This window comes from Oryctolagus cuniculus, chromosome 15 (assembly GCF_964237555.1).
Source record: "Oryctolagus cuniculus chromosome 15, mOryCun1.1, whole genome shotgun sequence".
Classification (NCBI taxonomy): domain Eukaryota; kingdom Metazoa; phylum Chordata; class Mammalia; order Lagomorpha; family Leporidae; genus Oryctolagus; species Oryctolagus cuniculus.
The window spans coordinates 29,046,674-29,073,520 of NC_091446.1; the positions used below are offsets into that span (position 1 = coordinate 29,046,674).

Genomic DNA, 26,847 nt, shown 5'->3' on the forward strand with positions numbered 1-26,847 from the left:
ATTTGCTTTATTCATGTAACAATTATCTGTATATGTGTCAAGGCCTGGTTGCCTCTTTGCTTTTTAAACTTAAAATTTCTTTTCCATTAACGTAAAAATTGAATTCTAAAAAGTATGTTCCTCACAGAAGTCTCCCTCTCCACCGGCCTCAGCCACACTGTGTCCTGCTCCAAGACAATCTTTATTGGCTTGCTGACAGCTTTCTCTTTGTGTAGATCCATGCCAGTGTGCTAATCATTCTTATTTTCTTTCTTAATGCATTTTTCTTTTTTACTTAAAAATGCAGCCTTATCGTGTCGCCATGTCTGTTTCCTTCCATAGTCAACCTAGTCCTTAGGTGGGCACTGTCATCTCCTGTGCAGATCTGGGGGCAGGGGGAGTCTCATGCAGTTTTTCCTGCACCCGCTGTCCCTCCTTGCCTCCCACACCTCACATTAAAGACAGAAAGCGCTTCCAAAGATGCAGGATTAAGCCTTTATCTTTTGCTCACGTTAGCTATAACTCTCATTACCTACAGAAAAAAGCCCAAAGCCCTTAAGAGCCATTCATGCCCTCCAGAGCTGTTTGTTTGTTTAAGATTTATTTATTTATTTATTTGAAAGGCAGAATGAGAGCAAGATCATCCATCTGCTGGCTTATTCCCCAAATGCCTGCAACAACCAGGGCTGGGACAGGCCAAAGTCAGGAACCAGGAGCCAGGAGTAAGTCCAGCCAGGTTTCCTACTTGAGTGGCAGGAACCAAAGTACTTAGGCCATCATCTGCTGCTTCCAGGCACATGAGCAAGAAGCTGGATAGGAAGAGGAGGCGAGACCCAATCCCATGCACTCTGATACAGGATGCAGGCATCCCAAGTGGCGGCTTAACCTGCTGCGCCGCAATGCTGATTTTTTTGATTACAAGCGACAGTCACTGAACCTATCTGCATAAGCAAAAAAAAAAAAAAGAACAAAAGAACATGTAGGCCTGTGACTCTGGAAGTCTGAAAGTAGATCTTGCTTCAGGCCTGGCTAGCTCCAGAGGCTCAAAAGATGTCACCAGAGCTCTTTTTTCCTTCCACCCTCCCCCCGCCCCCCAGGGCTGCTTGTCTCTGCTTGATGCTGAATAGGGGTTCACTCTCTGACGGGCGTTCTCCACACAGTGCAGGGGAGTCCTAGGCGGTCCTAAGCCCTCATCACTGCAGCTCACAACCCAGAAGGAGAGCCCCTTGCTTCTCTAGACATGGCCACATCCCTTCTGCGGGAACGCCCAGTGTTCCTAACTTGAGGTCTGTGTGCTACAGCCAGGCGATGGGATTCTCATTGCTCAGATGGGGTCACAGGCTGCTGTCTGTGGTCAGGAGCCGATGGGACACTTGGATCGACAGCCCCTCAAGAACTACACAGGATCTTGGGGGGCAGCTTCCCACTGAAAGGGGGGTGCATCTGTGATGTCCCCGTGAGAACTGCTGAGTGCGGCGTGGGCTCAGGGACGGTCCGCAGGTAACGGTGGGAGTTACTGGAAGAGCTGGTGCGGCAGAGGAGCAGCGTCTGCCCTCTGGAGGCTCCCTGGGTCAGGGACTCAGCGCTCCCCCTGCACCATCCTCTTGCTGCCCGTGACAGAGGGGTCCTGCTACCTCTCACCGTCTTCTCTGTGTCTCTCCCCTGCCTCAAGCCTCGCGCCTACTCAGTTTCTTCTTCCTCATCGCTGCATTTGTTTGGCCCTCTATTTGTTGAACACCTACTGTGTGCCAAGCGGTGAACAGAACACACCCAGATCTGCCCTCCTGGAGTTGACCTTCAAACAGGAGAGGAGAGGAGAGGACATAGATGAATCATATCTGTCGTGGTGGTGAACAGTACGGAGAAGCAGAGGAAGGGAGTGGAGTGTGAACTGAAGGTGGGGGCGGTGCTCTTTTATTTAAGGTGTTTAGGGAAAGCCTTGTGACAAGGTGATATTGGAGTAGAGACCTTGAAGAAGTGAGGGAACAGTCATGCAGATGCCCAGGGGAGGAGCCTGGCGGGCAAAGATTCATCAAGTGCAAATGCCCTGGTCAGGTGTGTACTTGACATGATGGAAGCCCAGCCCGGAGGTCAGCAGGCTCGAGAGGTCAGGGAGCCGAGCGAGCAGCGAGCTGAGGGGTAGCAGGCAAAGCGGCACGAGCGGGTAGAACCTTGTAGGTCAGTCTCAGCATCTTGACTTTGATTCCGAGGGAGATGGGAGCCACTGCAGGCTTCTGTTCATTGTGGAGGATCTCTGTTGCAGGAGGGAGGTAAAGACGCAAGCAGAAAAACCAATGAAAGTTTTGTTTCTCAAGACCAGGGAAAGGTCGTGGCGGCTTGGGCTGGGACCACACACTGCAGGTGGTTGGGAGTGGTCATATCTGGATCGCGCAGTCTGGGTTTGCTTTGGGATCAGATGTAGGATGGAAGAGGCAGGAGGAGTCTGGGCAGATTTGGGGTTTGGCTTGAATGACTGGCAGAATGGAACTCTCCCTTCCAGACACGAGGAAGAGGAGGGAAGGGAATCCTGCACAAGGTCTCCACCAGGCTTTGCCTCTCCCGGTGCGGCCTCATTCTCTCTGCACTTTGCAGTTCTGTTTTCCGAGAGGGGAGAGTCGATGGGCTCAGAGTGGATGTGTGCACAAGTTCCATTCTGTATGCTACAGAGTGTTGCCTTCATGGGTAGAAGTGGCTGTGGGTGGGGCGGCGTTCTCAAAGGAGCTGTGTGAGTGGTGGGTACCCTTTGACATTCCCCTACGTGCTGGCTGCCAGCTAGATTTAAGCTTCATCTCCTGCCCCCCACAGCCTGCTGCTCCAGACACATTTGGTCTGTTACATTTCCATGCCGTCATGTTGCTGGTCCCAGTGTTCCCTCAACCCAGGACACTTTACTCCACTGCGTCTGTCATCCCTGGTGCACGTCAGCTGGGAACGCTGCAGGGGGTAGGATGGCACGAGACTGGCAGAATCAACACGAGCACTGGGTAAAGGAAAACGGCCTGCTCTCCTTGGAGGTGGGTGAACAGGGCTGCGGTTAGAGGAGGCCACTAGCCAAGGGCTATAGAGCAGGTTTTGGGGTCCTCAGACTGATTCCAACCTGGAGTCAGCACCCCAGTAGGACACAACATAAGTGCCTCTGGGCAGAGGTAGTCCCTGTGAAGAGTGGGACCCTTGCTGTGTAATTTGGTATGGGAGATCAGAAATAGAACGGAAGATAAGAGGTCTGGGGGGACCCATGAGGGAGGCCTTGGTTCCCAAGCTGATGGATTGGGCTGGGCAGGGCTCCCTGTCTACGGGCGGGGAGGAGGGATGGACCTGGAGGCAAAGCCCAGTGCTGGGAGCAGGTGCCTGCTCCATAGGACAGAGGCAGCACGTGCCGGGCTGTTGCAGCCCAGCCCAGGGCCTCAGCAGCTTCCTGGGACTCATTCTCTGGGCATCAGGCTATAGTCAAGGGGGCCATGCTGTGCTAGATTTTCATGAGTTTGAAGTCCAGTCTCCTACGTGGGGTACAACTCTTCCTGGGATGCAAGAGAATCCATTTGGGTGTGAGAACGGTGGAACTTCTGTGCATTCAATCTCATCCTTTTTCCATTTGTGATTTATAAAATGTGTAATATGCGAGTTCCACAGCACATAATGGAATCTGTGACTAAGTAAATATGTTGGGAGTATACAGAATTCTTTGGACTGCTATGGTGCCTGAGCAGGGCAGTTTGAAGATGAGTCTTCTAGGAGACTGCTGGTCAAGAGAGACAATGCTAGGCAGTGTGGCAGGCGGGTACAGGGAGGAGACGAGGTGGGGAAGGGGAAGGAACTCGTGGGGGGATTGCTGATGTGTTGGGGGCCTGCCTATTCCGCTGATACTGATGGAGCTGGGTAAGAGGGCCTGGGGGAAAGAAGGCCTCTGGGCTCTTGGGGAGAGGGGGTGTCCAGCGCAGGCTGCCCCAGTCAGGGAGGAAGGTCCCTCTGGACTCTGCCCCAGCCGCCAGCAGCTCAGAGCTGTAAGCCCCCCCCCCCCCAGGGAGGAGGCTGAGTTGGAAGCTGAGTGGCAAGGCTTCCTAGGGGCGAGGAGGAAGTCTCGGGGTGGAGCATGGGTGGGGGCTGGGGCCTTGGGGTTGGCAAGAGTGTGGGAAGGTTAGTGGGGCAGGCTGCCCAAGCCACGGACAAGCACAGGTCCAAGTAACTCTGATGCAGTAGGACAATCCTTGTTAGCCCTGACATTGCTCCCCCAGACAGGAACAGAGACACGGGGACATGCAGAAGCTTCACCATAACGAGGACATCGAAACGCTACTTCGTCTGCCCCACCCCCCCACCCCCCAGCCACCCAGGGACCCACACAGTTAAAGAGAAATCCATATACATGCAGGAAGCCACCGACTAGCCCGCCGACCCTGGGACACCCCAGACCGCCGAACGTGAGGCAGCAGTTCCCCCCGCCGAGATCGCGCGCAAGGCCCGAGCCGCTTCCCCGGGTCTCCGCGGGGCTGGCTCTCTCAGGGCGCGGAAACAGATGCGAAGCGCGGAACTTGCGGCGGCCTCTGGCCTCCGAGGTCTCGTCATTGCCGCGCCGACGCGCAAGTGAGCCCGCTGGGGAGCGAGCAGAGGGAGGGGACAGGAGGGCAGACCCCCGCCCCCACGGGGAGAGGCCCTCAGAAGCAGCGTCTTGAGAGCCTGCACCCTAGATCTGGAGTGGGCGGAGTGGCAGTCCCGCAGGAGCTGCTTGGTACAGACGCGTGACTCCAAGGTGCGTTCAAGTTTCGTTCTTTAAGGGAGAGCTCCTTGTTCAAGCAGGTGTGAGGGCGGGGGGGGGGGGGTGGCCACGGGTTTGGAGGTCGTCTGGGCTTTGGCCTGCGTTCAGCTGCTACCGGGGCCAGGAGTCTTGGCGAAGGGATCGTAGTGGAATGCATTTCGGAGGATTTTTGATTATTGGGGATCTACCAGCGCAAGGAGAGGCCCATGCCGGACAAAGCCAGACAAAGGGAGAGACAAACCTGGAGCCATGGGGAGTGACATACAAAATTTTATTATTTATTATTCTTATTTATTTATTATTTATTTCTCATGTGAACAAAAAAAAAAAAAAAAGAAAGAAAGAAAGAAAAGAAAAAAAGAAAAGAAATCAAAACGAACCGGCGCGCTGAAAGTGGCCAAGGAGACCAGAACCGTCGGGGAACTTTCGAAGGTTGGCCTGGCCGCGGCCCCGGGCCCCTGCCTGTCCAGCCCCACAGGACTGGGCGGGGCCGGGCCGGGCCTCGGCGCCCTGGCCTTCGCGCGCTCCGGGGGCCTGGTCAGGCGCCGGCAGTTCCCTTGCACTATTCTCCTCGCTTTCCTTTTCAAATAAAAAGGCTCGAGGGGGAGAGAGAGCTGGGCGAGGACTCCAAGCCTTTTCGGATTTGTTCAAGGATTTTTATTTATTTATTTTCACTTTTATTGACTTTGTTTCTGTTATTTCGAGTCGTCACGATCCACGGGTGAGGACACATGCAGGGCGCATCGCCGCTACCGAGAGAGCAACTACGGGGCGGGGCGGGACGGGGCGGCCGCCGGGGCGCGGGACACGGCCGCGAGGGGCCGCCCCGGGGCTGGGGCCGCCACCTCCGACCTGGCCTGTGCCGACAGGGCGGCCGGGGCGTGGGGCGGGGGAAGAGAGCGGGGCAGGGGGGCAGAGACAGAGCGGGACAGGAGAGACGGAGACGGGGAGAGACAGACAGAGGGGCAGAAGCGAAGAGGAGCGAGTGAGGAGAGCGAAAACACGGAGTTGCAGAGAGAGCCAACAAAACAGGCGAGAGCAGTCCACGGGACCATGTTCGTCATTTTGCATAGAGATTTCTTTCGTCATTTTTTTTTTTTTGTAACATAAAAAATGCCCCCCTCCCCCCGGACGTGCTGTGTTCGAGGGGGCGTGTGGCTGTGTCCCCTCCGCCCAGCGCGCGGCGACGCTCACGGCACGGACTGCGGGGCGCATCTACAGGCAGGGCGGGCGGGCGCGGGGACGCTACGGGCGGGCGGGGCCGAGGGCGGGCTTATGTACAGGGCTTCGCCTTCACGCGACACACACCGTCTCTCTGCCAAGCAGCAGCCCGATGGGGTTCTGTGGTTCCTTTTCGCAGAGATCATCGTATTAAATAAATGGAGACTTTTTTTTTTTTGCGGTTCTGTTCAGTTCCGGCCGAGGGAGGAGGAGGAGACTAGGAGGGATGGGGGCGTGGCCTAGGCAAGCCCCCACGTGCACCAAGCCGAAGCTCACACGCCTGCTCCGGACCCGCTCCTGTTGCGGGCGATTCAGAGTCTGTGTCGGGGGAGGGGGCGGCCAGGAGCTGCCCGGGGAAGAACTGCTCGCGGCCCTTGAGTGCGGGCCCTGCCGCGGGTCGGGGAGAGCGTCCGGGGCTGCGAGTTAGGCAGGGGTGGGGTACAGGGTGTGGTGGTGCGGGCCAAGGACAGCAGGAGGGCAAACTGGGAGGCCTGCAGGAGGAAGAGACGCTGAGGTAGGGGCCAGCGGGGCTGAGGTCGGGTCATGTAGTAGGAGGTGCCTGGGCCCTGGGGAGCCGGGCAGTCCAGGTGCGGTGGGGAGGGGCTCCACCGGGGCCGGCCACCGGGTCCCAACCTTGCCAAGATCCGACTCCCACGCCGTCATCCCACCTTCTGGGGGCGGTGCGCCCGGAAGGCGGAGGCAGTCCGGCTGGTGCAGGGGTTGAGAAGGTTCCCCCAGAGTTCGGCAGGGGGCTCTTCCTCCCGTGCGCAAAGTCTGTGTTCTGAATTTTCCTCTGCCCAGCTCCTCCAGCGAAGCCTCCCGGAGCCCGAGCGTCCGAGGCCGGGCCGCGCTGCAGTCCGCTCTGATTGTGTGTCACACGAACGTGGCCGGCGCGCGCGGTGGCGGGCCGGGCCGGGCCAGGCCGGGTCCTCGTCGTGGCGCCGCGCAGTCCAGACGGGCGGCGAGGGGCGGCGGGCCTGGGCCTGAGCGTCCCACCCACGGCTCCACCCGTCCCGTCCGGCCTTCGATGGGGCGACGTGAAGGGCTGCGGGGGACATGGGAGGGGGGTGGGGCTGGGGCGGTGGCCGGGAGGCGTCGCGTCGCGTCGGTCCTCCCTCCCTCCGGGGTGGACGGTCAGACGGGGACGATGTGGAGGCCGAAGCTGTCGGCCTGAAGCTTGATGTGGTCCCCGCGGTAACTAGTGGCGGTCATAGGCAGCGGCAGCAGCGGCAGGGGCGGAGCCCCGGGGGGCGGCACTATAATAATAAGGGGAACCTGGAAGTTAACACAGGAGAAGAATGGGCTGGGTGAGAGGACAAACAGAACAAAAAAGGAAAGCAAAGCAAAGCAAAGACCTCCCCAGGCTGGGGTCCGGCGGGATCCGGGCAGGAGGACCTTGGCTGGGCCGCGGGGCCGACTGCTGGGGAGGAGCGCCGCATTCACCAGGCCGGGGGTGGGGCGGGGAGAAGGGACCCGATGGGTGACGCCGGCTGCGGACCCTGCAGGGGATCTAAGGACGGCGCAGAGCCTTCCAGCGACCCGAGAGGGCGAGGAAGGATCGGAAGGGGCAGGAGGCGCAGGCGTCCTTGAGGGACCCCCTGGCCTCAGAGCCGAACTAATGAGCCTGTCCCTGGCCTGGCCATGCGCCCGGAGATCGGGTCCCCAAAGGCAGGACCCTGGTCCGGAAGCAGCACTGCGGAGCCTCCGGCCGGCAAGGTGGCGTACTCACTTAGTAAGGCGGGGTTGCTGAATCTCCAAGCCTCGTTGTAGGCCGTGTACTGGGGGTGGCTGTACGGGTTGCCGGAGAACTCACTCCCTGCGAGAGGTGGGGGAGCGGGGATCAGCACCGGCACAGCTCACCTGACCAGCTTGGCTGGCAGCTGAACCGTCATCCGCACCCCCCTCCCCGCCCCGTCTGGGACGCATCGGGCACAGGGGTCCCAGGCAGGTAGGGGCAAGCGGGGCTGAGGTTGGGTCGCATAGTAGGCGGTGCGGGCCAGGCAGAGGCGGAGTGTCCCTGTAGCCGGCGTGGGGAGAACCTGGGAAGGGCGCAAAGCGCCCACGCACCTCACACATCAGCTTGCGGGGAGGGGGAGGTGGCTTGTGAGCCAGTACCAGCCCAGGGCTCCCCAGGGGCGGCTTCCAGGGCCTCAAGAAGGATATGTTAGGACGCCCCCCCCCCCCGCCTCCCCACCGCATGGGAGTCCAAGGGCTTTAATAGTGGACACTGCTTTTAGGAGCGGTAGTCCCTGGGGTGGAAGCGGGGGAGGGTGGTGAAAAAGGGCCCCCGGGACAGGTTGTCCCAGAAAGTCCTAAGAATGGCACCTCAGCGCGGTGCCAGTACGCGGGGCGGGGGGCTCTGCTGGGAAACTACCCCCTCCCGCCTTTCTCAAGGGATTTCAAACGTGGGCTCCATGGCCCAGGAAGCAGGTGGGCTACCGCGGGTCCGCAAGCGGTGAGCCGCCGGCCCGTGGGCTGGGAGCCGTCGGAAGCTGCCTCCCTCCCTCCGCGGGAGCAAGGCCAGGCCTCGGGGTTTCCCCTCGCCCTTTCTCCTGTGTGATGACCCCAGACTGTTTACAGTGATCCCTAACCGCGGGTTAAGTAGAGGAGAAGGGGCCCCTCTCTGAGCCGGAGCTGGGTGGGGGTGGGGGATGCAGCCACTGGAAAGCCTGTTTATTGACGAGGAGGGAAAGCATGCGTGCAGCAGGATAATGAGCTTCTGAGCTCAACTGTGACCAAGAGGAACTGAGCTATCTCCTTCCCATCGCTAATGAAACAAGTCTAATTTCCTCATCAGCACTGGATTCTGTTTAACGACCCCCCCTTGCCACCATGAGCTCTCTGCGGCTCCCCTCTTCCCCACCTCCCTGCAGACTCCCCACCCCCACCTCCCCACTCTACCCCAGCTCCTCCTCCCCTGGCTCCCCTCCCCCACCTCTCGCAGAGACCTCCTCCAGCCTCCACCTGCTCACTGCTGGGACCTTTCCCCCACCCCCAGATCTAGGTAGGAATCCCTCCACCCTCACCTCTGCTGCTCCCTTCAACCTCTATTCTCTGTGGCACCCCTGCCCCAAGCTCTGCTGACCCGGGGTGGGCTCCGGATGGATGGGGCCAGTCTCACCCTCATCTGCTAGCCTCCTCCTCCTCCCCCTACCAGAACTTCAAGGAGAGCATTTTAAGAAGGGGGCCTGAGGGAATAGGTCCAAGCCGAGTCAGTGGTGCCCTCTTTAAGGCAAGAGCTGGTGGTGTTTCTGCCAGCAGGAACTCAGGGAAGTGGTGGCGCAATGCCTAGCAGCAGACAGCAGACCCTAAGTACAGCCTCTACCTCCCTGGTTCTCGCAGCCCAAACCCAACTCCTCCCAGGCCCGGGATGGGCTGAGCCTGGAGGAGCCCCAGGGCCTGGGGTCCTCTGAAGAGATGTGGGGTGGGGGGCCCAGCTTGACTCCTCCCTCCAAGTTGGGGTTGGCTCCCCACACTGGTCTTCCCTGTGGCTTGGTGTGGACCAGGGTGGCTTTGTCTGAGTGACTGACATGCCCCTGGAAATGGTGCTTGGCTCCAAGTTTCCATGGAAACCAGGGCAGGCTCTTCCAAGCAGTGTCAGCTGGCTGGGGTGGGCTGGGGCGCTGAGGGTGGAGCTGAGGCCGGGTGCTCCTGGGGCAGAGGCTTGGGAGAGTGGGTGCTGTGGATGGGTCATGACACGAAGTGGGGTGCACACAAGGCGCACCTCTGCTGGCTCCCTCCCTCGCTTGCTCCTGAGGCCTTCGAGTAGAGAAGGATGGCTCAGGAGTGGTTTGTGGGGAGGAGCGGCTGGATCTCCCCCCACCCTCAGATGGTAGACCACTCAGCAGCTCCTCGGCGAATTAGCCACCCCCACCTAGGTTAGGCGGCTGCAGCATTGTCACCTACCGGGCACCATTCCTGCCAGGGTGGACGTGGGGTAGCTTCCCTGGCCAGTGGGGGGCACGTGAGGGGGGTAACCAGGCAGAGTGGTGCTCGCCATGTCACGACCTGGAAAAACACAAAGGGGAAGGGGTGAGGCTGGAAGGCAGGGGCCTGCTTCTACTCCCACCAGGGTGCTCCACGGAAGAGAAACTCTTGAAGAGGAAGGGGCTCCGTGGAGATGTGCAGAGGGACGTGTGCAGCCCGGCACCGGGAGGAGCAGGTCCAGGTGTGCCTGTGCCCGGATCTGAGCTGGGGACCCAAACATGTGTGTCTGTGCCGGGCTGTGTGTGTGTAAGCACCTGTGTCCTGCGTAGCTCTCTGCATCTGTGTCCTGGATGTGCCTGGCTCTCTCTACCTTCCAAACTCACATGGAGCTGGGAGGGAGAGGCTCTGATTCCCCCTCCCCTGCAGGATACTTGGCTGTGGTCTCTCCAGTAGCCCAATGGGCCTCTCGTCTTGCTGACCTTCCCCCTCGCACTCTGCTTTTCCTTCAGGCTTGGAGGACACCCTGGCCACTGCTAAAGGGGATGACAGCACGCCTTGTCTTCTCCAGGTGGAGCTGCAGGTGCTGGGCCTGGCAGTTGTGCAGGGTGGGGGTGGGGAGCGACCAGCCAGTGGGCTATTTTGCTCTTTGCGTTTATGGCATTTTAAATGACAGAAACCCATCCCTGAAGTCAATCAGGAGCCAACAGTGCAAGTGAATCAGATGACATTCCAATGAGCAAAATCTACCAGCTGCTGGACCTCTGTGCCTGGAGGCCTGTATGGCCGCAGCTTGGGGGTGGGAGGCGGGGCTTTCTCTGCCAGTGTCCTGGAGCAGAGGGAAAGCGGGTCTGTATTGAGGAGGTGCCCTGGCCCAGGACAGTGCCTCTGGAACACAGCTAAGTGTGACTCCCCTCCCTCCCTTGCCTGCTCCCCCGGGCCCTCATCACTATGATGAGGACACCACCCCTCCTTTGCAATTGAGCATGCTGCAGTCCCTAATGACAATAACTTTCCCTTCTTTCTCTGGCCTCTCCTGGAATCTCCCTCCAAATTCTCCTGATGCTCCTTGCCAGCCAGTGCTCAGCAACCCTTCCTAGGCCTGTGTCGAATCGTGGAAGGCAAGACATGGCTGGAGGAAGTCAGAAAACGATGCATGCCTGGCACCTAGCACTTCCTGTTCATCGGCCGGGCCCTAGTCTTCCTCCTCCTGATGGCTGTTCCCAAGCATCTCTCTCTGCTACTCTGCCCTTGAAGTCGACCTCTCCCCCAACAGTCGTGCGCTGCGTGAGCCCCCTCAACCCCTGCCTTGACGCACCTGACTCATCTCTCCCTGTGCTCGGGTGTTTGCATTTCCAGCTCCTGCTGAACGTGTCCTTTAGCTGACCACTGGCACCGCAAACCTAGCAGGAATCAAGGCAGAGTCGTCCTCTCCCCAGCCAGTTCTAACAACTCTCTTAACCACAAAACCAGAAGCGGTGGGGTCTCTGATACAGCCTTCTTCCGTGCCCTCTAGCAGAAGTCAGTCACGGACTGCTGTCAGTCCTCCTTAGCGACGCCTGTTATACCTCCCCCGTTTCCACGTCACCTGCCATCTCCATAGCTCGGCTCCTCAGCACCTGCCTCTGGTTGGCCACAAGTTCCTTCCTTCCTCCCTCCCTCCCCTCCTCCTCCCTCCCTCCTGTCTCAGGTCACATTCTTCCCCCTCCTGCCTATCCCAAATGTGGCTGCTGGGCCCATCCTCATGAAACACAGCTGTCATCACAACACTTCCCTTGTGAAAACCATCACGGATTCCCTCTCGACCACAGCTCGCGTGGCACTGCCTCCCATAGGCAGGCTCTGCACTCGACTCTCTCGGCCCTGCCTTCCACCCTCTGGGTTTGTGGGAGCTGTTCCGCCACTTGTGTGCTCGGAAATCCCTGTGCTGTTTTTCCCTGTTTGCTCACAGTTTCCCTCTGTTTCTAGCTCAATCCTCGAAATCTGCCCCCATCCTGCCCAGCAGGGACGTGGCTTCTTCTGCAACATCTCTGCCCAAGTTTACCATGTCCTCGAGTTTTGTAGCGCATCAATCCTGCTGTTTCGTATCATGACTTGCTTTCTCCTACAGATCCTATGCAAACTGAGGGCAGGCCCCGTCTTCTGATCTATCCTTGTAGTGGAGAACATGGTAGATACTCAATAAACTCTTGCTGACTGACTCTCTGTCACACTCTTGCACTTAGCGCCAATTTCTGATGGATTATAAATTTTTAAAAGATTTATTTATTTATTTGAAAGGCACAGTTACAGGGAGAAAGAGACACACAGGGAGATATCTTCCAACCACTCCCCAAACAGCTACAACTGCTGGGGCTAGGGCTGGGGCTGGGCCTGGGCCAGTCCAAAACCAGAAGCTAGGAGTTTCTTCCAGGTCTCCCACATGGGTGCAGGGGTCCAAGCACTTGGGCCATCCTCTGCTGCTTTCCAAGGCCATAGCAGAGAGCTGGATTGGAAGTAGAACAGCTAGGATTCGAACTGGCATCCAAACAGGATGCTGGCACTGCAAATGGTAGCTTAACCCACTGTGCCACACCAGTCCTGGTTTATAATTTTTCAAATTGTTTCATATATATTGGTCTCCAAAAAACAGTAAGGGCTGGGACAAAATATAAATGAATATTTTTTTCTTTAAAAATGACTTTAGGGGGTAAAACCATAGCCTTTGACACCTGCATCCCATATCATGTCCTGGCTGTTCCACTTCTGATCCAGCTCCCTGCTAATGGCCTAGGAAAAGCAGCAGAGGATGGCTCAAGTGCTTGGGCCCCTGCTACCCACATGGGAAACCTGGATGAAGCTCCTGGCTCCTGGATTTGGCCTGGTCCAGCCTTGGCCTTTAAAGCCATCTATGGAGTAAACCAGTGGATGGAAGATCTCTCTTTCTGTTTTCAAAAAAGGGGGGAAGGTAAAAACAATTTAACAATAAATTATTAATTTTTGCAGGACGATAAAAGATTTACAGCAAGGGACCTATGTATTGTGACTCAGATTTATCATCCATGGAATGATTTTCCTCTATACTTAACATCAAGAACAAACAGAGGTGAACTGCCAGACAAGAGATCATTTCCGATTCCCAGAGAGAGAGAAGAAAGACTGCCTTGGTGTGGGTTTTCTTTCCTTGCTTTCTATTGCCAATAAAAGACCCACCCCTCCTGACCATCTCTCAGAGGTGTGGACCCCAGGCAAATGATGACAGTGTAGCGTCTATCAGTTCCTAGAGATGAACAATATGGTGCTTATTTGATTAAAAGGGCCCAAGATAGAGGAGGGTTAGGGAAAAAGTAGTGGTTTTGAAGCTAGAGAGATAGAGAAACTCCATTCTTCCAGGCCCTGTGATCTTAATGTTTACAAAGCAGCCAGGAAAAGAAGTATGCCTCTCTCTTAATAAAGAGGAATTTAGATGCCTCTGAATCCTGGCGTTCACACAGCCTAGCACGCGTGACTATGCCCCATGATGTCTGGTTTTGTCACAGTGTCCCCTCCCCAGCTTCAGGACAGCGGGGAGAGGCTGGATGACTGAGAAGCTGCTCCCAGCTACCTGGAGGCACTCCGTCCGACTGCAAAGTTGATGGCCACTGGCTCTCTCTCTGCAAAACAGGAAAGCCAGCTTCCAGCAGGTAGGAACTGCCACATGTCAAAAGTCACCCACTGAACTGCTGATTGAAGGGCACGTTTCACAATTTGATTTAAAAAGCTGAGTCTGGGAAGCACCAGTCAGAGATTTAAGAATGTAGAGGAGGGGCCCACAATGAGGGAGAGGCATGCATGCCCCATCCCACAGCTGTGCTCCGTTCAGTAGCATCAATATCACCACAGAGAGGACCTGTTCAGGACCCCTAAGCCAACAAAGGTGCAAGCCACTGCATACAAAGCACTCTCGGTGGCTTCATTAGTACACAGGTGACACCTGGAGAGCAGGAAAAATTGACCAAACTCTGGCCAGAGCCATATATTCATCTGCAACCCTATTGTCAATAATGGAAAACACATACTGCAGGAAGTTCTCAAATTACGAGGCCCGTCATAACGTTTGCCCAGCAGCATTCTTTGCGCAAGCCTCTTAGTGGGAGAATATGAGTGGGTAATGGAATCCGTGCGGGGAAGAATCAACAGAGCACTGGGCCTTGCGGCACTCCACACGGACAAACGGGAGTGGAGACGGACTGTGCAACCGTGCAACAGTACAGCACTTCCCTTACACAAACAAGCGAACGCACAGATGCGGGAGCCAACGGCTGCACGGCAGAATCCAGCCGTTCTGTGAGATATGTGCCATCCGACGGAAGACGGGAAGCAGTAAAGTATTTGCTTTGCTCGCTGACGTCGCCACTAAGATGGAAGCAGCAGCCGCAATCACAGGTGGCCCAGACCCCACATTTTACTGAGAGGAGGGGCGTTTCACGTTGGCGGTTTTTTCTAAAGATGGAAAAGCTTTCCAGGTGATCAGTCCAATTTCCCTGCTTTACAAGTCAGAAATTGGAAGCACAGAGAGGCAAAGTGGCTTTCCTGTGGCTCCACAGCTCCTAAGTGACAGAGGCAAAGTCTGAAGCCTCACTTAGGTCACACTGCGTTTTCATAATAACATGGAACCAGAGACTCCCCCGAAAGAGCCAAGGAAAAGAAAAAGAAGTCACCTGACAAGAAAAATCTCTGATGGTCACAGCAGGCGTTAAGGTGAGGCGAGAGGAAAAGGACACAAAGAACAGAATCCTGACACCGACAGGCTGTAGTACAACTCCATGGGGTGGAGTATTAGTCTCCTTTGAGAATTTGCTGAAAAGCAAAGAGGCTCTTCACGAAACAGTGGTAGCCGAGAATCCGCAAGTACCCCGAAGTGTTGGGAGCTCTGTGCTTGATGAGGACGTCTTCCCAGTTCAACTGCAGAAGTCCCTGAAGATTCTAAAGCCAATCTCTGCAGCAATCACCGCGTCGGAATCGGCGCACTTTTGTCAGGCATTCCTTACCAAATGGGCCAGATCGGATCAAGTGTTTGGGAGCGTCGAAGTGCAGCTCCTCTTACAAGTACAGAGAAAAGCCAAGTGAAAGACTTTATCAAGAAACTGGGCAAATGTAGGCATCAGATCATTCACGCTACTTCAGTTGTCAGGGAGAGGCATCGCAGGCGGAGTTGCGCCTCGTTGTACCCCGGGACAGCCTATACCCTGTGCTCTGTTCTTAATATTTTATCTGTATTATTTCATTGAATCCTCATATCAACTTTATGATATTGTTCTGTTTTCAACCCCCCTTTTAGAAATGAGAACCTGAAGCTCAGAGGGGCGCAGACCAAGATTTCTCAGCTGGTACACAGTACACAGCGGGGCCTGGACTGCACGCTCGGGAACTGATTCTGGGATGCTATTTTCAGATAACGGTGGCCAGGGCGGGCACTGGGCTGGGAGGTGAAGATGCTGGCCAGGACACACGCATCCCTCGTAAGGGTGTCTGGGTTCCACTCCTGCCTCTGGCTCTTGACCCTGAGAGGTAGTGGGCGTGGCTCAAGTAGTTGGATTCCTACCCCCCCACCCCATGTGGGAGACCTGGATTAAGCTATGGGCATTTGGGGAGTTTCTCTCTCTCTCTCTCTGTCTCTCTCTCTCTCTCTGTCTCTCTCTCTCTCTCTCTCTCCTTCTCAGATAAATAAAAATCAGATCACAGCACAGCTTTGTAGACCTAGAAAACAGATAGGTACTTGGTCCTGGAGAGTCACCTGGGACTCTGCCAAGCACCATCTTTCTACAGCGGAACATCTTGCCGCATCTTGTTTCTGGCATGTGTGGCTTCTTCCATTTCCCACAGAGGGGGTTGTAAATTGGAGTTCACTGAGTCCAACCTCAGGGGTCCAAAGACAGCTTCACACAACGTGTTATATCTAACACATACATGTATCTGTTTTGGTGCATGGTAATGCTTTTTGTCATATTCTCAGAGGTATTCATGACTCAAAGATGAATAAGCACTCTGGTTTGTTTGCAACAGTTTGAATCACACCAATAAACAAGAGGATCTGAAAAGCAGCAAAATAACATATGAAGTAGCAGGGAGGCTGACCAAGGCAATTAAAAAAAAAAATCAGAACTGCCAAAGAGGCAGAAAGTGCTGCCCGTGCTGGGGCCGACGAGACTCACTGGACACAGATTTATGCAGCAAAAGTTGGTTCAGTGAAATTCGAGACGCTCTTCCTCCGCGTCTTCCTGTGACAGTGAGCACTCTGGCTGTCCACGCGTCGCTGTGGAGGGCCCTAAGGCCAGAACACATAACTCTTGTTTTACTAGCCTCGCCTCAACTTTTGTCTGCTTCTCATAAGGTAGCGAAAATGAAGACATTAGATTTCTTCAGGCTGGCCGTCTGTGCCTGCGTTTGACACAAGCATTTATATACTTGGAAGAGTACAGTGGTTAAGTTGGCCACTGCTGCCTGCGCGCACTGTACCTTCACGTGCATGGCCCTTTGCCACCACCCCGCCGACTCTAAAGCTGGACAGGTGCTTTAAAAGGATGGGGAAAGGGTTTTCTACAGATTTCATTTTGTTTCCGATTTCCCAGGTTCCCAGATCCTCCCAGGATTTGTCCCTGTGTGAAGTCTCCCAGCCCTGGGTGCCACCTTGGCCCCTCACTTGGCTGCTCCGGGTTCCAGCAGAGGGGGCTATGCCCACAGCTCAGAGAGGCCGCTCTCCTCATGTTCTTGCCACCACCGACAGCCAGACCTTTAGTCCTGGCGTGCCCTAGGTGGGGACCCTGCCCAGGTCTGCATGGGCTCTGGGTGGACGGCACCCTGCTAGCCAACCCCCTGGCCTCCCGCAGCACAATCTGCCCACCCCGCCGGCCCAGCAAGCTGCCTGCAGCAGGGCTGTGTAGCCTGCTGGCTGAGGATCCTGCAGGAGGCGCTTCGTTCTAACCCAGCTGCACCATGGCTGAGAAAGAATAAGACTAGGGGCTGCTGGGGGAGTCATGGATTCCGAGGCCTGAAAGGGGACGCGGCTGTCTCTCCCAACCCAGCACCCTGGAGTGGAAACGGAGGCGCTCCCAGGTCACCTCGCCCCGCTGCCTTCTCTGGCTGCAGACTGGAGTGCGGCAGGTGCTGGGCTCAGAACAGGCAGACCCCGCGCTGGGCGGGCAGAGGTTAAGCCTGTTTGCACAGTCTCCTGGTAGGCCAGGGCTCCCCAGTTCCTCTCCGGCATTATTTTCTTCTCTGAGAGCACCACTGACTGTCGGCTCTAATCCTCCTGAGCGCGCAGCGTTTTTCAGGCGCTCTGTGTAAGTGAAACCCTAATCCCAAGGAAAACGGCCACTTAAGCTGCGGGCTGCTCTCGCGGCCGCAGGATTTCCTCCGCCCTGCCCGCCAGCCCAGCCGCTGTGGGCAGCACAGGGGAGGATTCCTGAAGTGACAGCAGCGGCAGAGCCAGCCTCTCGCAGTTCAGGGGACAGAGAGCCCTGGCTCGTTTGTTCTGAGGCTACGGGGGACAGTGGGGGAAGGAGGGACTCTGGCCACCAGGGGTGTGGGGGTGGGAGTGTGTGTGGATCCTCCTGTCACCTTGGAGGGTGGTGGCTGGCTCTCTCCCTCGGTCCCACTACACGTCCACGGCACTTGTGGGACAGCTAATGGCTCAACGAATGGCGGCAGCGAGGCCTGACCTCCTCAGCTAGACAACCCTTTGTTAGTCTGAGTCGGCTCCTGCATGCACTTGAAATAAAGATCACTGACTTCTGGAAAACCTCTCGATTCTGATTCAGACAAGACTCTCCCTGGTGGCGGAGTGACCTGGTGAGACTGCACCCTGGAGGCACAAGCCGTGTCTGCTTGGCGTGCCCAGTCGTTTGGATCCCTCGGTCAGAGGGAAGAGTTGAAGGGAGGTGGCTAATGAACTACATTTGAGCTCAGCTTAGAAGACCATATAACGACACCGTTGCTAAGATGCCTCCAAATTCTTCCTACCTTCTTCCTCCTCCTCAAGGCTCCACTCCCCTCTGCACCCCATTGTGAGTCCATGTACTTCTTGCCCTTGGCACCCTCCTGGTGGGACAGCCCCTTGCCACTGGCATGGCTGGGAGGCACAGACATGGACATGGGGTTAGGGCTGGAGACAGAATGGTGCAGCTTTTATTCTGCTCACATTGGCCAGACTCTCCTAGTGGATTAGTGCCTCTTCCTTGCAACTTCTATCCCTTCCCTCTAGAGGTAGATTGGATAAAGCAGCAAGGGAAAGAGCCCTGATCCAATGACTTCCCTAGGCTGCGGGCCCAGGGCACCTGCATATCTGTCAACGTCTCATTGCTATGGAAATGCCCCATAATTAAATCAGAGCTGAGGTCTGGGGGCTGGCAGCCCTTGGGGATGTGGCTGATGTCTGAGGAGGGGTAGCCTCTCCTCCCAGCCCACGTGAAAGGGCTGGGGCCTGTGCGGATGAAGGGAAGCCGTCCAGCTTGCGTGGCCTCCACCCTAAAGGGCTGTCTGAGCTGCACCAGTCTAAAGCTGCCCTCGCCTCTTCTTTCAAGGTTGGAAAGGAACTCCAGTGTCTGTGCCCTAAATTCCTCTGGCTAATGGGGGGGAGGGTTGAGCCACAGACAGACAAGACTAGGAACTGGCCGCCTTCAGAAACATCTCTTGGCCTTTATTGCTCTCTCCTCCCCCAGGGGCTGGCCAAGGGCTAAGCTGTTTGTTTTTATGGAGGGAAGCTCAGTTGCATGGGAAGGGGGTTGTTAACTACAGGAAAGAGGCGGTTCCTGGCGGTCCTCTGGACTCCCGTGAGTAGGAGGAGGAGGTTTCCCAGGGTCCACACCTCTGTCTGCCAAGCTGACCATCTCAGATGCGGGCAAGGAGGCAGAGCTGCTAAGAGCTGACCATCCTCCCTCCGAAACGAGCCCACACTGCTCTGTGGTCTCCAGGTCCCTGGGACCAGCCCTGCTGTCTGGCTTTGAACTTCAGCTCACTGGTCTGGTCTCCCCACCCTGCTCGAACTTGCCAGCTTCCAGGAGACCAGCACCCTTCTGCCTTGGGCACCTCCCTCCTGAGTGGCAGCCCACCTGGCTTCCTTCTCTGGGCATCAGGAAGAGTTCTCCCAGACTCTTAAACAGAACCATCTTCCCCGAGCAGGGCGAGGAAGCTGGCGAGGCTCCCCGCCTGCGACGGCTGCTGGAGACAGAGGATTGCTCCTGTTCCGGGCTCTCTAACGTTCAGACACTGGGTGACAGACTGCTGAGATGCAGCAGTCGGGGAACCTGGAAGCCAGGAACAGCCTCTACTTTCAGAGCTCAGCTCTTTGTGGGGCTTCTCGACCCCAAACAATAAATTACAGGAGTGAGCTTCGTTCTTTGCCCTTTTTGGTCTCCATTCTCTTTGCAGGGGTGGGGGAGGGGCCTGGGGGATCTGGATCTCTGATGCTGACCCAACCATCCTCGTGGATCTTTTTAGGAGACTGAACATGCCTAATGTAGAGTCGCTTTGGGATTACTCTATCACCCCCAGTTCTTGGGGTGCACACTCGTCTGTGCGTGGCTTTTGCTGACTCCCCCCAACAGCCTGTGCTCACACAACTGTGTGTGTCCCTACAGGGAGCTCATCTTCGGCGTTTGTCCCTGGGCAGCAAAATGTCCCTCAAGAGAGGATGTTTCTGCTGCGCTTTCCAAGTCCTGCCACACGCTCCTGGTATAAATTTGGACCTTGACCAGGGTCAGGCTGGGGGTCTCCATTTCTCCCTCACCCCCTTTCCCGGGCCTCTGGGATGAGTCTGTGTGTCCACTGCGTGGAGACTGTTGTCCCTGTTCTGTTGCTGGCTTTAGGCGGGGTGTCTCAGTGGCAGCTTCCTGCTTCTTGTGGGCCCAAGGCCCTGGGCCCGGCTGCAGTTACAACACCGACATCCCCCAGTTAGGGTCTGCATCCCGTCTGACAGCAGCAGTCTCCCGCAGGCTGCTGTGGGTTTGTTTCCCTCGAATCCTGGCACCAGAGAGTGAGGTCCGGCTGTCCATGACTGTTTTTGTCGTTACTTTCTATCTATGAGCTGTGTCTTGGTGAGCTGAGCCTCACCCCTCCATTACCGCTCTGTAACTGACAGCGTCAGAGCAGGGTGAGGCTACACCTGCACGAGGCCCCCCAGGGCTTGGCAGGGAAGCCCCGGTGGCGCACCGGGCACCAGGCAGTTGCTCAGTTTCTAGCACGAGCGTGGAGCTGCGCAGTTCCTCCAGCACCACCTCAGCCCCCTGGGCTCTGCGCAGGAGGCCTGCTCTTGCCTCCAGTGGGACTTCGGCCAGGCCCAGGGACGCCGAGAACGCTCAGAAGAATTTCCAGCTGCTTGGGAATCCTGACGCTAAGTTCTCCTCTCCTCCCAGGTCAACAACAATGCCGGCGTCTCTGCAAGCTCCTCTCTCATTACAGGCTCCACTGGGGCAGGGACTCTGGGAAGTGATGCTGTCCTTTCTAGCAGGACTAAGGAATGAAGGTTCGAGGGACTGTGGTGTAGCGGGTTAAGCCTCTACCTGCAGTGCTGGCATCCCATACAGGCACCGGTTCGAGTCCTGGCTGCTCCACTTCCCATCCAGCTCTCTGCTGTGGCCTGGGAAAGCAGTAGAAGATGGCCCAGGTCCTTGGGCCCCTGCACCCACATGGGAGACCCAGAAGAGGTTCTTGGCTCCTGGCTTCAGATTGGCCCAGCTCTGACTGTTGCGGCCATTTGGGGAGTGAACCAGCAGGTGAAAGACCTCTCTCTCTGCCTCTGTTCCTCTGTACCTCTGCCTTTCAAATAAATAAATAAATCTTTACCAAAAAAAAAAAAAAAAAAAAAGGAATGGAGGTTCCAGCCTGAGGCTGCCCATCTCCTCACTGCACAGGTCCTGCCAGAGAGAGCCCTAGGACTTCCGAGGGGTGTAGGTGACCCCCGTGGTGGCCCTGAGAGAGGTAAGAAGGCGGGAGGCGCCTGGGGCCGGCCTGCCCCCCACTCACTCTCTCATTTGGCTGGCCCCCTTTCCCTTATCACTTGGGAGAAACTCGGCTCCGTTCCAGACCCGCAGCCCGGAGCAGTGGGCTGGAGAGGAGAGGGCTGCCGCGCAGGAGCAGCCCAGCGGTGGAGGGGAGAGTGGGTGATAAATTTAAATAACCAGCTTGACTTGGCAGCTTGCTGAGTTGTGATGCAGTGAAATTAAAATCTCGACAGAACTCGCAAACACCACCCAGAAAAAATCGGTCTCTCTGCTTGGTTCCACTGGGGAGGGCGGGGAGGGACGGCTATCGGGCTGAGCCAGAGCCGGCGGCAGCCACCCTTGCTTGCAATGTGATTATCTGTGTCCTGGCCCACTGGGCCTCCCTCTCTCCTCCCCACAGCAGTCCAGCGCCTCTCTCCTCTCGGCCCTGACCTTGTGGAACAGCTGCATCAAGTGGCTGCTGAAGTTTGCAATCAGCCTCCGATGGCAGCAGGCGGCAGGAATCTCAATAAGGTAGAGGCCAGGGCCTCCTGGGCCAGCCCTTAGGGTCTGCAGCCCTGGCTGGCTGTCCTCGGGGGAGAAGATGAGCGGGTGCCAGAGACGCAGGGGGCCCCGTGAGCACCAGACTGTGGGCCCAGTGTGACCTCACTACTCTCACCTTCAGCACACACCTGCTCACAGTCGCCTGCCTGCCTGAGGGAGCCCCACTGCTCTTCCTCCACTGAAACCCTTTGTGTCGCCAATGAACAAGCTTTTGAAGAATCTCTGACAGCAACTTCTACGAACAGTCACAGACCAAAAACCTCTCTTATTCCCTGGCCCTGCTTGGGGCTCAGTCCTCACAGACGCCACCGTCCTCCCAGAACTCACCCAGAGTCCACGGCCCCTGCGTCTGTTCTCTTTACCACCTGCAAAGCCCTGGCCCGAAGGCCAGCATGCTGGACCCACTCCTGAGATGGCCCAGGACGTCTCTGGGCATTGCTCCGTTTCTCACCTTGACAGTACCTCCAGCAAGTTCTGTTTGTCCCCATAATAAACACATCATGAATCATTCATCTTTAATAGATTATGCAAATTAGGGGGACATAAAATCAACAAAGATCAATAGCTGCAGCCGTTTAATTGCCAGCAAGAACATTTTAAGAATGAGCGTAATCTGCAGCCCTCTCTCAGTAATGGCACTATTAATCCACACACTGGATCTTGGCCTCAGTGTGGAAAAATCATTCCCTGCCCCCACCCCGGCGCCCCGCCCCCACCTCGCACACACTTCTCTCTTTTTGGTAATTTCCAGTTTCTGAGCGAGTTTCCCCGTCATTACCACTGGTGAACAGCTCCGAATGTTAATGGTTCTGCTTTTGTTACTCCTCGCTTGATTGAAATGTCGCATACAGATTGAGATGTTAGTGCTAACTTGCCACCTGGGAATGTCAAGCTGGGTCTGAAATGAACTTTTCTCACACTTGGATCCAGATGGATCAGCCGGAGATGTTCCCAGGCTGAGCTGGGACCGTTCCAGGGCCATGGGGGGGAAGCGGGTGGGGGCTGCTCAAGGTGGAGGCACTTCGCGGCGCCAGCCCCAGGGTCTCCTGCAGCAGGAGCCCTACCCCCGAGGCCCGGGTCTCCACCCCAGGAAGTCCCTGAGCTTCGGGCAGCACAGCTGGGCTGGGAGAAAGCCTCTTGGCTGCGCTTTCCCTAGTGGCCCGGGGCCACCGTGGGGGTGACCACGAGGCCTCTCAGTGATCTGGAGAGAGGTTGGGGGCTTCTAAGGCAGGTTGAGGAGGGCCTGTGCTGGGGGCCAGTGGGCCCCGGGCTGCCCTGACTGCCTGCCTGATCACTTGTCAAAGTCCAGTCTGGTTCCCCAGTCCTTCCGCAACAAGCCCTGTGACTGACACCCTGGCCCGACAGCCCAACTCCATGTAGCCTGGAAACGGCTGGACCAGGAGCCCCCTTCAGGAGAATCTGGGAGGGTTGAGGGCTCTCCCTCACCCCCAGGAAATGGCTGAGTGAGCTCAAGAAGCCCGTATCGGGCTCGGGCCTTGCTCAGATCAGCTCCAAGCCACCACCAGAGGCAGAGGCCCGTCCTGCCGTGAGGGGTCCGCCCCGGCAACCCATCTTTGCCTCTGGCTGGGATGCTGGCTGCCGGGTCCCCAGGTTGCTTCCACTCGCCTTGCTCGGCAGGTAACGCCTCAGCATCTCCCAGTCCCCACAGAGATTCTTCTCCATCATCCTGTCTCCCAAGGAGCAAACGGCACATTGGCTTTACTGTCTACAGCATAATTAGGTGAATTTTAATAACACTGCGATGTGTGTCTCTCCCACTTGGGCCCTCTCCTGGCCCAGAAAGCCTTCTGCGGTGCCAGGCGCCTTCTGCAGCCTGCAGCTCTGCGGCCTGGGGCGTCGGTTGCTGGGCCTTTCCCTGCACAGTCTCCCCAGCGGTCTTTGCTGCTCCTGACCCATGGGGGCTCCTGGCCACGGTGCCCTGCCCCCTGTATGTGACCGTGGGTCAGGCCTGACCACATCTGGTCTTGAAACCTGGCCTTGTTGACTTCTCTGGGAAACAGACAGAGCAGGGACAATGGAGAATGCCATAGAACTGGGTGCCACGCCCTCGAGCCCAAAGCCACAGCCACTGTGCTGCCTGCAGGGAGAGGCAAACAGGCCTCCCAGGAGCCCGAGGGACACAGACACAAGGCACCCACGCTCCCCTCTTGCCAGCCTGACCTATTTGCCCTCTGCGCATGGCCTGTGGAGGGGCTCAGGAGACCAGGCACCTTGCGGGAGGCAAGAGAGAGACAGGGGGATAGGCACAAAGACCCAGCGCCAGCCTCTCTGAAGTGTCAGCTTTCTCTGGCTGAACCCACACACACGGACCACACTTTGTTCTCTGCACATACACACACGTCTGTTCAGGGGGCACCCTGGGTCCCAGATGGCGTGGGCCAAGGTGCCCGAACGCGAAGCGGGGCCCTCACCCGCCCGGAAGCCCCCTTACCGGCCACAACGGGGTATGTCTGCGTGCCTGACACGTTGCTGCCCAGCTCGGGGTTGGTGGACGCAGATAGACTCGACTTGACTTCATCAAGCCCAGGGGTCAGAGCTGGGAGGGAGTACTCGTTCCCCTGGGAGGGCAGAGAAAAGCGACAGCTCTCTATTGATGCGCACACACAGAGTGCAGATGGGGAGGAGGAACGGGGGGCCCTCCCAGATGGGGTGGAAGGCGAGGGCCAGGCAGAGGGGGGCTGATGGGGCGGGGCGCGAGTGTGGTGCAGGTGGGGATCAATCCGCTTGGTGACGTGGGAGGCGGAGCCTACCTGTGTGCTTACCCCAGCACCCTCTGCACTTTCATCCCACCTCGGCCCTGAAAAGGCCCGGGGCAGAATGTGCGTGTGGGGCTGCTCCCTGGCTCTGGGGTGTGGGGCAGCAAGGCGGTCCTTGGGTGGGGAGCCTTGGGGAGGAGGGGTGATCCCTGACAGGGGACAGGCCTTGTGGGACCTCCGGGCTGGCACTGCTCAGCTCACTGATCGGGCATGGGCACCCCTTTTTTAAAAACAAACAAAGACAGCCCCACGGGCCCCTCGCTCTCTGCCTGTGCACTGGGGTATGAAATTGGGGAGGGGGAGAGTCCACATGGCCAACAGAAGGGTGGGAGGGGGCCGGTCATTGATTCTGAAAGGGTGTCCTGCCCGAAACACTCGGGTAATTGCCTTTTTATTGCAGCCACCGCCAAGCCAGACCCCAGAGCCGGGCAGACCGAGAGCCTGCACAAAGCAGGAAAAGTTGCTCTGATTAATATTACGTTAAATTAAAACTGATTTTCTGCTCTTTCGGGTCCGTTTTTTTCCCTTCCGCTTCCTGGCCCCCCCAGAGGGCCCCCTCCCCTCCCTGGCTGGACGGGATTGCCTCGTCATTTCCAATTCCTTCTCGTATTGATCTTCCTGTAGAAATCAGTTTTGTAATTAGCTGCAAATTAGGCCTTCTACTGGGGGTGAAGCTGCCCCCTGATTTATCACCAGAGTAATTCGCTGTGATCGGAGAGAAATTAAAATGAACTCAATTAGGCTTCGGATTTGCTTTATGGGCCCTGCTCCGAGTTTCAGGGGGAAAAATGACTGTGCTGGTGTTTAATAGTCTAATGAAAGTAAATAAAGGTTATTCATTGTAATACAGCCGGGGACTCAGGGAGGGTGCACCGAGCCGCCCGCCTCGGCCGGCTCCTCCTTTGTTGGTTTATGGCTCAGGGCACCTTAAAAAGACTTTTGATTTTTGTTTTATGAAGACAAACAGCTTATGGGATAAAAGGACGGGCGGGGAGGAAGGCGAGTGACTAGGAGCTGTTGGAGTCTCAGAGCGGAACTGTGGTGTGTGGAGCCTGTAGGGCTGTGTTGGCGAGCACGTGTGTGGGTGTGTGCGCGTGCAACAGCAGGGTGGGCGGTGTCGCAGTGGGCTGTGGCCCTGGCATGGACTGTGTGTGTGTGTGAGGGGGAGCAGCAGCATGCCCTGTCACTGAGCAGTGGGTGGGGGCGTGCTGAGCTGGGGACCTGGGGCAGCACACGCTCCTGGGTCCATTCAGCTGATGAGGCTGTGCTGCCAACAGCGTGCACTGGGTGTGTGGAAGGGAGCAGGTGGATGTGGTGGCATAAGCACATGGAGAAAGATCAGCAGTCGGGGCTGAGTTCCTGCATTGCATGCTGTGCATCCCAGGCCATGCTCCGACCTGTTCCATCCAAAGTGTTGGGTGTATGCGGGAGGCTGTCGCTCACTTGGGGTCACCCTGGGTAGCTGGCCGGGCAGCAGGAGGCAGGCACAGGTGGGCAGAGAGCACCGCAGGCCCGCCCAGACTTTCTACAGAGCCTGGGGCGAGGACAAGGCACACGGGAAGCTGACATTCCTGAGTGCTCCATGCCCGAACTACAGAATGTCAGGGCCGGAAGGGACTTGGTAGATCTTATGTCCAAGCCTTTCATTCTATAGATGGGGAAAATGAGGTCAGATTTCTCCAAGGCCAGACTCTGGTACCCAGAACTCATCATTTCTAATTAGCATATGCCGGGCTGATTTTTCATTACTCTTCCATCATGGGTTTGTGCAAGCATGTGCACACAGCCCACGCACATGCACCTGTACGTAACATGTGCGTGCTGCTTTGCACATGGTGTTCTGTGTTCAAGTGCCCAGGAAGCCTTGTTGTGCTCAGTTCCTTTCCACTTCTGCAGGCAGGCAGCGCCCTCCTCACCTGTTCTGATTTGATGTGCTCTGATGCCTGGAAGACGTCAGGGTACGAAGGACGCTCAAAGACCCGATCCAAAGCCTCCAGCTGCTGCTGGGTGAAGGTGTCAGCTCGCAAGTGCTTCCGCAAACTGTCCACGCCACTCTGGGAGTCTCCATTGGGGACTGAGCCCTCGGACACATCTGGAGAACACACAGACACTTGGGGCATTAGCACCAGGCCAGAGACACAGGCACCTGGCTCTGGTCCCCAGCACTCCGCACACCTGCCAGGACCCCTTACTCCCAGCACCCAGGCTGCAGGGGCTGGCCCAGGAGGCTGGCCCTGCCTCAGTCCTGGTTGAGGAAGCCAGGGCCTCTGAGGGATCTAGGAAGAAAGAGGGAAGGGGTCCCAGTGTGGGGGTCAGGAAGGACTGGGCAGAGGTGGGGCCAGAGGGGCGCTCAGGGGCTGCTCCCCCAGGGAACCTGTCCCCTGGGCCCGCCTGGAGGAGGAGATGGGTGTCTCAAGCTGGCATCAGTGAGCCTGTGGAGAATTGGACCCGGCTCCAAGATGAATTTCAGTTCCACTGATTCCAAGGGTTGAAAATCATGAAATCTCCAAGGCTGAGTGTAACACGGAGACGGGGTAAAGTAATTAAGATCCCTGCCGCGGGAGGGGCTCCGAGAGCACGGCCAAGGCGCTCCGTGGGGCGGTGCCAGGCACGAGATGCAGCAGGACGAAGCAGGGTCATGGGAGCTGGGAGGCTGCACGTGGACAGGGACGCAGAGGGCCTGGAGGGTGCT

At 57.0% G+C, this 26,847-nt stretch overlaps 1 protein-coding gene across 8 annotated transcripts in view; it reads right to left on the minus strand.

Moving 5' to 3' along the window:
* Positions 1 to 4,917: 4,917 nt before the first annotated feature.
* PAX2 (paired box 2) overlaps positions 4,918 to 26,847 on the minus strand; it is a 91,693-nt gene continuing 69,763 nt past the window's right edge. For 4 of the 8 annotated variants that reach the window (XM_070057376.1, XM_002718656.5, XM_070057380.1 and 1 more), the window contains 5 exons: positions 26,072 to 26,247; positions 23,831 to 23,957; positions 9,860 to 9,961; positions 7,683 to 7,769; positions 4,918 to 7,209 (listed from right to left, as the gene is read on the minus strand). In XM_070057376.1, the coding sequence (XP_069913477.1) occupies positions 7,088 to 7,209; positions 7,683 to 7,769; positions 9,860 to 9,961; positions 23,831 to 23,957; positions 26,072 to 26,247 (614 nt within the window). In that variant the 3' untranslated portion in view covers positions 4,918 to 7,087. Of the gene's footprint in view, positions 7,229 to 7,682; positions 7,770 to 9,859; positions 9,962 to 23,830; positions 23,958 to 26,071; positions 26,248 to 26,847 lie in introns of all 8 variants that reach the window. The other 4 variants (XM_070057378.1, XM_070057377.1, XM_051824102.2 and 1 more) reach the window with 1 other exon arrangement.